This window comes from Perissodus microlepis, chromosome 8, assembly GCF_051167445.1.
Source record: "Perissodus microlepis isolate ML-2025 ecotype Zambia chromosome 8, ASM5116744v1, whole genome shotgun sequence".
Lineage (NCBI taxonomy): Eukaryota > Metazoa > Chordata > Actinopteri > Cichliformes > Cichlidae > Perissodus > Perissodus microlepis.
Window position 1 is genome coordinate 24,843,332 of NC_140468.1, and position 10,402 is coordinate 24,853,733.

General features: G+C 38.1%; 1 protein-coding gene across 3 annotated transcripts; it reads right to left on the reverse strand.

Annotated features, from left to right (window-relative positions):
• Positions 1 to 481: 481 nt before the first annotated feature.
• On the reverse strand, positions 482 to 6,976 carry LOC146382081 (sterile alpha motif domain-containing protein 3-like). Of its 3 annotated transcripts, none has more exons than XM_084938361.1 (9): positions 6,743 to 6,976; positions 5,605 to 5,731; positions 5,282 to 5,440; positions 5,036 to 5,123; positions 4,685 to 4,840; positions 4,015 to 4,221; positions 3,580 to 3,751; positions 3,369 to 3,448; positions 482 to 3,264 (listed from the first exon to the last, which is right to left on the reverse strand). In XM_084938361.1, the coding sequence occupies exons 1-9, from the start codon at positions 6,930 to 6,932 to the stop codon at positions 3,133 to 3,135; spliced, it is 1,311 nt and encodes a 436-aa protein (XP_084794487.1). In that variant the 5' UTR covers positions 6,933 to 6,976; the 3' UTR covers positions 482 to 3,132. The 3 variants fall into 3 exon arrangements, with proteins under 3 accessions (XP_084794487.1, XP_084794486.1, XP_084794488.1); XM_084938360.1 differs by having other exon boundaries at positions 5,605 to 5,800; positions 6,743 to 6,975; XM_084938362.1 differs by lacking the exon at positions 4,685 to 4,840 and having other exon boundaries at positions 5,605 to 5,800; positions 6,743 to 6,973.
• Between the last annotated feature and the right edge of the window lie 3,426 nt (positions 6,977 to 10,402).

The following is a 10,402-nucleotide window of genomic DNA, read 5'->3' on the forward strand; positions in this document are numbered from 1 at the left end:
CACCAAAACATTTCAATCAGGTTGAGGTCTAGTGTTTGACTAGATCATTGTGAGAGCTTAATTCTTTTTTCTGTCGGTCATTCTTTTATAGATTTGTTTGGGATCAGGATAAGTGGCCTCACATTTGACTCCGGAATACTGACCAATCACTGCAAAGTGCCCAGGTCCTGTGTCCAAATCATACACACTCAGAAATTAAAGTACAGAAATGTACCTATAGGGGTACAATGGCTTGTCACTGGGGTGGTACCCTCTAAGGTACCGTTCTGTACCCCAAACTGTGGGTACTGATTTGTACCCTTGTAATTTGTACCTTTTACACGTCAAACCTGTACTTTAAAGGGCAAAGTTGTACCCTTAGTATAAAGTACAAAAAAGAACCCTTAAAAGGAGTACAAAAATGTCTTTCTAAAGGTTCAGTATCTACACACAGATTTCCTATATTTTTCCTCTCAAGATTTGAAAAATTGAAGATACAAAGTCAAAAATACTTGTCACATTTATTACCTTCTTAAATACATTGCTTAACTGTTACATACAAACTGTTATCAACAGAGTATGTGTCATAAGCTGCAACATCAATTTCCTGTCCAGGTTTTAGCAACGTCCATTCACTATCAACTCTAACACTGTATGAATGAAAATGGTTGTCATATAACAGAGGAATGAGAATTTTTCCACAAAAGACCCACATTGTGTCAATATTAAATATGTACTTAATTTGCCAGAACAGAGGAATCTTCTCTGAATGCAGTACATCAATGACAAACACATCTCTTACACAGTATTTGACACTGTTCACAATTACTTCTGACACACGCTGGAAAGCTTTCTTAGCACTATCAACTTCAGAAAAGCCACAATAGACTGTCAGTGCTTGTTGCAGTTCCAGTGGTAATGACAAAAATGGTGTAGTCACACTTTTTCCAAAAACATTTTCAAATTCACCAAGTAAACTTTTGTTAGAAAACTCCCAGCACTGTCTGAACTGATGTCTGTTGCTCAAAGTTGTAGCAATGTTCATAAAATTTCTACAATTGCGGGACAACGTTTTGAAATACTGGTGCTTACTTTCAAATCTCATACACCATAACAAACGTAGAGGGCCGAACATTTCAATCAGTCTTGCATAGTGGATTAAATAATGACACTTTGGTGTAATTACATCCCCAAATACACTTTTCAGTTTTGTGAGAAACTCATGGACAAGCAACTTCAACAATAAAATATTCTCTTTTCGCACTTTTTTAGCCATTACAATCTCTGTTATTTCACGACATAGAAGAAAAACATGCCAATATTTACAATTAGGTGGCACACGGTCTGCCATCAGAAATGGCAGCAATCTGAACAGGCACCACTTTTGAGATGCTGATCCAACAATACCAACACTCTGAAGTCTCTCTGATAACTGTACTGGTTTGTTTGTTTTGTCATTCTGACCAATGGGCATTTTTTGCAATTCTTCATTGATCTCTCTAATTGTAATATGCTTCTCAGTGTGGGCTTTACAAATCACTAGTTTCATAACTAGAGGAACTACACCTTCCAACAGATCATGCATTACATCAGGTGGTAAAGCTTGTGTAACACTGAAATAACTCAGTCTGTCAAAAGGACATGAACTATTTACACCATATATTGTTTTATCATCTGGAAATTCTTGGATTCGTGCAAGATGATACTGGTGAACCTCTGATGTTCTTAAAACAAAGCTTTCTTCCTCAAAGGATTGTTTCATATCTTCATAAGAAGCCATGCAATACCGACAAATTCTGCCAGTGTTAAATGACATAGAAAAACCACCAATCATGTGAGCTGATAAATTATCACAAGATAAAGTTGCAAGAGCAGCATGAATAGTGTGTTCAGTTTTATCAATGGTAAAAGTAAAGCCATCAGTGGAAAGTTTTTCCAAATCATCAAGCAAAGGTTTAAGGATAACATGCCAACCACACCGCTTAACGAAAGAATAGCGTACCAATAACGCTAGATGAATGTGTCTCTGCTGAGAAGTGTACCTTTTGTCCAAATTGCCTACAGTGTAATAAAATGCACTAAGTTTGTGTTTGGATCGTTTAGATCCTAGGGGATTAAGTACTTCAAATTCATCCTCATAAAAATGGAGTCGCAGTGCATTTGGGTTATCCTTGAAGAATTGATGATGTCTGAAGATTTCTCCATCAGAGTAATCTGTTAGAAATTCATCAGTTTCCAAATTGCCACTTGAAAAAATGTGATCTTGTATGTCTTCATGAGAAAGATAATTTTTTAGCACCTTATCAACAGGCACATATGAATACGAGCCAACTGTATGACCCACAGAGTCTCTTAATTTGCAATGAACAGGCTCTATCATGTTGAGCTTTGATTTGCAATGTTCTTTGACCAAATAAGGATATCGAATAGCTGTTGAAGCCTTCTCAAAAAATTCATTTGAATGCAGGACATTTTTAAGCTCTGGACACAAAGACACGTCAAGACCCATTTTCTCTAAATGATATGCTATAAAAGCATCGTAGTTCTCCTTGAAAAAACACATCAGAAAATTTATGTCTTCCACAATTTCTTCCTGAACAGAGACTGGTAAAGAATTTTTCTCTCTGCACTTAAGAATGAACTTGAAAAGATTGTCTCTGAAATTTATCATAAATTCATCCCAGGATGGAGGGGTTTCAATATTTTCAGTTATGTCATTTGCAAATTCATTTGGGTGTGGACTGACTACCTCCTGCTCATTTTCATCTAAGTCTTTATGGGGACACAACACCTGTTCTCTGTGTTTCCTATACACATGTCGTCTGAAAGATTCATATTTTTTGAAGGAAGAACAGCAGTCACTGAGTCCACAAGTTATATCAAAATTGGCATCATGGGAATGAATAAGTCCTATGTGCTGAATAAGCTTTGTCAAACTAAAGGTTCTTCTGCCACATTTGGAGCACTGATGTGGCTGAGGCATGGTGATCAATACAGAAGATTTATTTGTCTGGTGACTGTGATTGGCAGAGGCCGGTCCTCACCCTCATCTATTTTCACAATGTACTTTTGGAGAAAAATCAGGGTGTTCTTCAGATGTTTTGGATAAGCAAGGTTGAAGACAAAATACAAGCAGAAAGAAGAGATGATTCCTTAAAAAATACACGAGCTTCTGCACACTTCACTGCCATCCAACTTCACAATGTTTGGAGCGCTTCTGGAGAACACTGGTTTCCAGTCTTCATGAAGTAGCTGAACAGTTGGATAGGGGGTTTTAGGATGAACCTTTGAAGTCAAAAGAGAAGGTAGAGGAAAGCAATATCTTAGTCTCTTAACAAAAGATACATTTGTTTTCCTTTTATATAGACTAAATATTTTAATACACACACCTCTCCAAGTATGACAAAGAGATCCAGTTTCTCCTTGAAGACGTATGGCAGGAATAAAAGTGCAGCCCTTGTGTCAAGATCTGCCAAAAAAAAAACAAACAAACAAAAAAAAAACAACACAAGATCACCCATGCATTTTATCTGGCATTTCCAGTTACCTATAAAAATTATATAAAATGGAAGCCTTGAAGTTAAAAACAAAAGCAAATACCTGGTAGGTCATCAGTGAGAGCCTCCTCTCTTGCATCAAGGTAGAGGTGGTAGAGTGGGGTTTTCCCTCGTGTAAGGTCAATCACCTTTGCTGCAACACATGAGAGCCCTTCACGAAATCGCTGGCTTACATTACCCATTGTTGGTTGGATCCACCCGAGTTCGTTGCACAGCTACAAGTAAAAAATTCATTTTCAGTACAAAATAACAGTGTATGAAAATGAAATAATCTAAAGTTGATATTAATTATGTATGGTGCTGCATAATTATTTTTTTATAGAATTTAACAACAATACTGTAAGAAGTTACATGAACATACAAAAAAAGGAAAGAGGGACAGATGAAGAAAGCAAGGTCAAGGGCAAATAAAATTTACTACTATAAACATGTTAAATGTGACAGCTATTTCCAAGTTCAATTCAGCTTTCTGACTTACACCAGTAGGCATCCCTAAGAAGGGGTACTTCTTCAACACATCCTCCACAGGCATACCATCTGCAATTTCTTTTTGCCGCCAAGCAAACGTTTGCTGCATACGGTTATGAACCACCATGGTATCTGGTTGCATCTTCTGATATTGGCACTGTAAGACCTTTAAGTGGGCGTCTATGGATAATAAATCCTCTCCTTGGACGCATGGTCCCTTGAAAGAAAGCAAGAGTGAGAAGAGAAAGTCAAAACAGATTAGAAACCCAACATAAGACTAAATATACAATTAGAGCTGACACGATCTGTGCATCACAAAGAACTCGTATCGGTTAAAGTTAACCGATACCATGAACCAATATTTAAAATATGGAAACTCTGAAATAATTTCACATAAAATCTTAATTGTTAACTTGAAATTTTAGTTTTGGAGTCATATTTAAAATGTTTTTTTTGTTTTTTTTTAATCTAGTTCACCCTCTTTTAGCGCCTTCCAATTAATAATTTTTTGTGAGGTAGAAGTATTAGCACTGGTACTTTGTATTAGCAAGTGCTCTAATCCAAGTATTGGTATTGTTTCGGTTTGAAAAAAGGGGTACAGTTGCATCCCTAATCCTTAGTTTTAGATGTAATAACAGAGGCAAGAACATTTTATAGCTCAAGATGTCCCTCACACCAACCTGACAAACATTTCTCTGACTTGTTCGTTGACATTTATTAGGCTGCCCTCTCCTCGTAGAACCAAACTTCTCCTTACAACGCCTCACTGCCTCACTGTCGACTAGTGGTGCCCGCTCTGATTTGAATTTACGTCTCAAAGACATATGCCATGTGTGCTTGTTGAACAGAAACATAAGTTACTGTAAAAACAATCTACACAAAATACACCCAACAAAGAATCAGTAAACATACTTCATACAAACCTACTGAGAGGCTACAGATTGTCTTACTAACAAAACAAGATCGAAAAAAGCTTCACTTTTACTTTGTAATCTTGAAGGAACCTTATGCAAATTTTAAATTTAACTTACATAACCATTTCCCTCACGATCCTTGAGGAAAGGATACTTCATTACCAGCGTCTTCACAGCTTGCACATATTCAGAATTTGTGGGATACCTGTAATATCAGAAGAAACATAAGTGTTAGAGCAACTGCTGACAAACAAACTTTATCAAGTGTCAGTTATTGTTTCTTAGTAATGTAGCGTTTATTTTCAATATGACAGATTCAGCTTTTTCTAAAGCAACAAGCTAACATTACCCTGATTAACTTACATAGTATACTGTGCCACAGCTTCATATAGAACTCTGATTATTGTGTGTCTGTCCCTTGGATTTTTATGGCACGGTTCTTTGTTGTCCAGTTTTAGTTGCAGATTTTTGGGAAATCTTGGAATTTCAAAAGAGGCTGGCAGTCTCAAAGTATTTTCATTGCTGTGAAAACAGTTAAGTGTTTGTTTTTATTGCATGAAGTATAAAACACTACAGTAACAATACATATGGTAGAAACAATGATCATATTAACTAAATCCTAAAAGTGCATAACGGCCAACATGTATGCTTCAGACATACTAACTTCATTATAAATAAGAAAATACCTTATTGAAGTTGACGAAGTAGATGGTTGCCAGTCTTCTGGAGAGACAGTCTGTAGAGTCAGCGTCACTGAAGATTCCTTCATCCTTGACACAAATTGGTTGAATTTAACCTGCTTTTTGAAGGATCCTTGGAAAAGGTATGCAACCATAGTGTCAGTAAGACCGCAGTCAACTGTGTCACCATCAACCTCATTGTCTGCAAGATAAATGGTAGTACAAACTCTAAATTCCATGTAAGGATATTTATCACCACATTTTTACATGGGTAAAAACCGTATATCACACACATTAAAACCTTTTGTACAACTTCTTTCAGTTCAAAGAAATATTCATTAAAAAAATCAGTAAATTAAATAAAATAAACCAAATTTTTAGAGTGAATCCTCTCGATATGCAAAGTTTTCATTTTTAAATTTAGATGTTTGTTTGGGACTACTGGACACAGGAGAGCAGAGTCTGAGCATGCTTTTGTGCCCTTTCAAGTTTGGAAGAAAAAAAAGACTAGAATGCTGTAATTTGTTAATATTCACTACTAAGGTGACTCCTTTCTCCAGATTTCCGACAGTTTCTGCCGTCTGTTCTTTCAGACCGATTACTTATAGCGATAACACCCGCAGGACCGTATTACAAGCTCAGATTACATGCTGAAAAAGTTCCCACATTGCTTAAAACGCGACTATCAAACCCCAGCTGCGACACCCTTGTTATATTTTAAACAAGTGCGGCGTCAAGATATTTCCTTTAAACGTTATATTCAGCCGCCCATGTGTGTTGATGACCTTGGAATGGATGTAAAAACGTGATTTTATTAAACCATTAATACACTAACAGTAAACTGCATTCAGCTACCAGGGAATCAAATTTCGCGCCGTTCCGCTGCGCAGGGGTTACTGAACCCATAGACTGTGGCCGAACCACATATATAAGTTCAAACTTATACAAATACTATGTGTACACATTTTTCATTTTTCAGAACTGTGACCTCAACGTTACACATGAAACGTTTGTAAAAACGTTTGTAAAAAGACATAATTTGAGCTAAGAGAGTGCCGAAACTAGCTAAATTGCTAATATACGTTAAGCTAGGCTAAACCAATAATTAGTAATTACGCTACATTTTTCTTTAAATAAAACTTACCTCTGAAACGCTGAGCTTCAGCTTCGGTGACATCTAAGCCCCACTCTTGTATTTTTGTTAAGAGCTCCTCGGTTGAAAGTGAACAGAGCACACCAGGACTTGCAAGTTCATAATCCATCTCCGTCCGTTGATAAAACAAAATGGCACCTGCTGCATTTACAGAAAGCTCTAGAATCCACCAGCTATTCATTGAGTTTCTTCTTCTACTTTTTGTTTGATGTTGTGAGGATGGGCTCAACTCGCACTCCGAGTTCAATAAGGGTGCTTTTTTGCAATTCATCCAAATAGTTATACTTAAAAAAAACCCACTCTCTTAAAAAAATGTTTAAATGCATTTTTACTTTTTTTTCTTTCAAATAAATTCATTGTTCTTAAAGCAGCTTAAAAATAAGGGGGGTTCAGGGAATACAAAAACAACAACAGCAATGAAAATAATAAAAAATAAAATAAAAACACTAAAATATATGCTTAAATCAATACAGTTGCAAATAAATTACTGTCAAAAAGAATTAAAAAAAAACCTCTAATCAAAAAGAGCTTAACCAACCTGTACTTTATCTTTTGAAAGAATGGGTACAAATAAGTACTTTTCACAATTAAGGAACATGTATGTACCTTTCAGACGCTAAAAAAGGTACAGATAGTTACCCCGAGGTCCAATATTTGTCCTTAGACTGTATTAATGTCATTTTTGTACCTTGGGGCACAGTAATGTACCCCTTCCGTACCCCTATTTCTGACTGTGTAGGTACATAGATAGTATATATACTGTAGATATACCTCTCCTGACCAACATCTGGGGAAACACTGAGCATGCTTGGCTGCTCTACATTCTGGCTACATGTGGCCACCAGAGGCAACTGGAGATGATTGAATCCACCCAAAACAATTTTTGTGATTTCTGCAGTCATGCAATGGTGTAACCCAGAACTCCCAGAAGTACCAGTTCTATTTTTTAAGATGAGTCAAGCAGGGCAGGGCAGATAAGGCAGGATGCTGCCATAATGAATCCAGAGATTGAATTAATGAATCCCCTCCACGTACTTTCTATCTTCTGGGACCTTTCATGTGCACGCATGAAAAGCCAGAGGCAGGGGGAGCAACCAGACATCAGCACAGAGCGGGCAACAGATATGAAAGCGATGAAGTCAGAAGCAAATGTGTGTTGCAAAGCAGCTTGCAGATGTGCAACGCCTGATTTTGCCATACTTTGAAATAAGCTGATCTATCAGGAGTGGCTCATTTTGACTGAGGCCTAATTACATTTTTTTGTTTTTATTCCTATGAGATGCAGGACCTCATGAATATGTCTTGCTCCTGTATTTTCAGGAAAAGCCAGATTTAGAATTAAAACACCTCAAATTAATTGCCACAGGAAGCCTAGAGCATGCAGTCGCTCTGATGCATTTTCTTACTTTGCCTTGTTTGTACTGGCTTGCAATATCTAAAAATTACAGCAGGGATATTTTCATTATTAATCATCTGTCGTTTGCTCTTTGAGAAACTGTGGAAAAGAATATTTTGCTGTCATTGTGGCTTAATTCTCACCATGCTGCTAACCTTTAATATTGCAAAACGTTTGCATAAGTGTATAAACCCTAAATCACTGTGTTATGGCTACATGCTGAACTATTTACCTTCCGTTTCTGTTGTTTATGCAATTTCCTGAATGTAGTAAACACCAGCTAATACCCCCCTAATACCCAACTTAGAGTCACATGACACAATATAAAGATTTTAATGCTCTGTTAGAGCACAAACACTAAAGTGTTTCACCTCAGCTTCGTTTATAGATCTTTTTTGTACGTGAGCATAGACTTAGTGCAACATTAAAAAGATTTAACACCGAGATCGGCAACATTACAAAGGAACCAGTGCTGAGAGGTTAAAGAGTCCCATCGTAATGGCTTTAAATATTCCCATGAGAACAATCAGGAAGTGTTAGAAGAGAACGATGAAGGCTATTTAAGTGTGAGGGAACAAATGGAGCGAGTAGAAAAGAGTCACTTTTTTTCTGGGAGAAGAAGACGACGTGAGGTTTTTCTCGAGCAGCTTCTCAGTCAGAGACAGGATGACTGTAGCATATTTAACGCTGTAAATCACCAGAGATGGCGATGTGGAGAGCGCAGCACAGATTTTTATTTTAATCACCTGATGCCAAGTTTGAGGTTGAAATTCCATCCTGTTGCTACAGTTTCACCCCCACCCCCAAGAGCTGCATCCATGCTGATCGGTGTAGCAAAGAGAGCCCGTCCACGTCTGTCACAGTCCGACACAGAGAGAGAGCAAACCCCATCAAGCCGTGTTTCACCTTGGTCAAAGACAGACAGCGGAGAAAGAAGAACTGCTGCTGCATACACAAGCAGATATCAAACACTGTAAAGAGCTGCTGGACAAAAGCTGCAATCAATCTCCCATCGGCTCAGACAGGAGCTATTCTTTGCAGAGTTTATTAACACGGCCAGATCACTAAAGCCACCGATTGCAACAGCAGCGATACAATTTAAGAGCGTGGCCATCTGAGTGTCTGGTTCTAATTTTACCCAACCGGGGTCAGCTCAGATACTTGTTTATGATGCACAGCTCTTATGTGTGCGCAAGTGTAAAGCTGCCCTGTCGTCAGGGCTTTTCTTGTATCTTTAACCTTTCAGCCCCCACCTGACTTCACTTATTATTTCCTTTCCTAATTTAAGCCTCTTCATAGGAGGAAACCCTGTTCCCATTCCAGCAGCCGTGACGGGTTCTGCTCTCTGTGACGACAGCTAATCCCTGTGTGCGTTTGTATGCCTGCGTTTGTATGCACACATGAGCTTGCTAATGGACTTGTGTAAGAGGCTCAGAGCGTCACTAGGTTGCCATGCTAAGTAGCATGTAACCCCCCACAAAAACACTCCAGAGAGAGAGAGAGAGAGAGAGAGGAAAACATGGGATGACGAAGTGATTGTGGCACAGGAGCCAAGATTAGTGGCCACTGTTGGAATCATGTTCCTGCCAAGGAAGTAAAAAAAGCTGTTTTGTGCACTTATTAAATCTACAGTTTGATTAAAAAAGGAAGAATAATCCATTTTTTCCTTTCTTTCTGGATAATGTGAAATAATAGTCTCATACACAAAGCTGAAACTCTTATGCACCATTAGTTAGGGGACGGTGGCAGGTCCAGCCATCTGTTTGGTTGCCCTCATGCCTTATCTGCCTCGTTAGTCTGAGTTACTGAAAGAAGCATGAATCATACAAAAGCATGGATTCACCTTAACACTTGCAAAAACAAAACTTGAGAAAAATGCGAAAAATACACACTAAATCTTCTTGAAATTATGGTGGCATATAAGCCAAACTGAAGACGGATGAATAATGGGCCTTTACTTTAGCTTAGTTACAATGTAACGTTCGAGAAGAAATCCGTTATGCACTGATCAGGCGTAAAATTACGATCACCTGCCTGATATTGTGTTAGTCCAACTTTTACAGGCAAAACAGCCCTGCGCTCTGCTAGACCCCTGAGGTTGTGCTGTGGTATCTGGTCTTAGCCCTTTGAGGTCTGAGCCATCATCAGCGATGATGCAATCCTGACCGTAACTCAAAGACAAGCAAGGAACACAATTTTGCAAAACAATGTAAACAGTTTTTGGTGCATTTGGTGCATGTTTTGTGTGCCTTTAA

Excerpts from the sequence above, each read along its gene's own strand:
- LOC146382081 (XM_084938360.1), bottom strand. The coding sequence starts at position 6,932 with ATGAATAGCTGGTGGATTCTAGAGCTTTCTGTAAATGCAGCAGGTGCC. Across the intron at positions 3,449-3,579 it reads TCTCACTGATGACCTACCAG|ATCTTGACACAAGGGCTGCA; the intron begins GTATTTGCTTTT and ends TTTTTTTGGCAG. Across the intron at positions 3,265-3,368 it reads TCTTTGTCATACTTGGAGAG|GTTCATCCTAAAACCCCCTA; the intron begins GTGTGTGTATTA and ends TTGACTTCAAAG.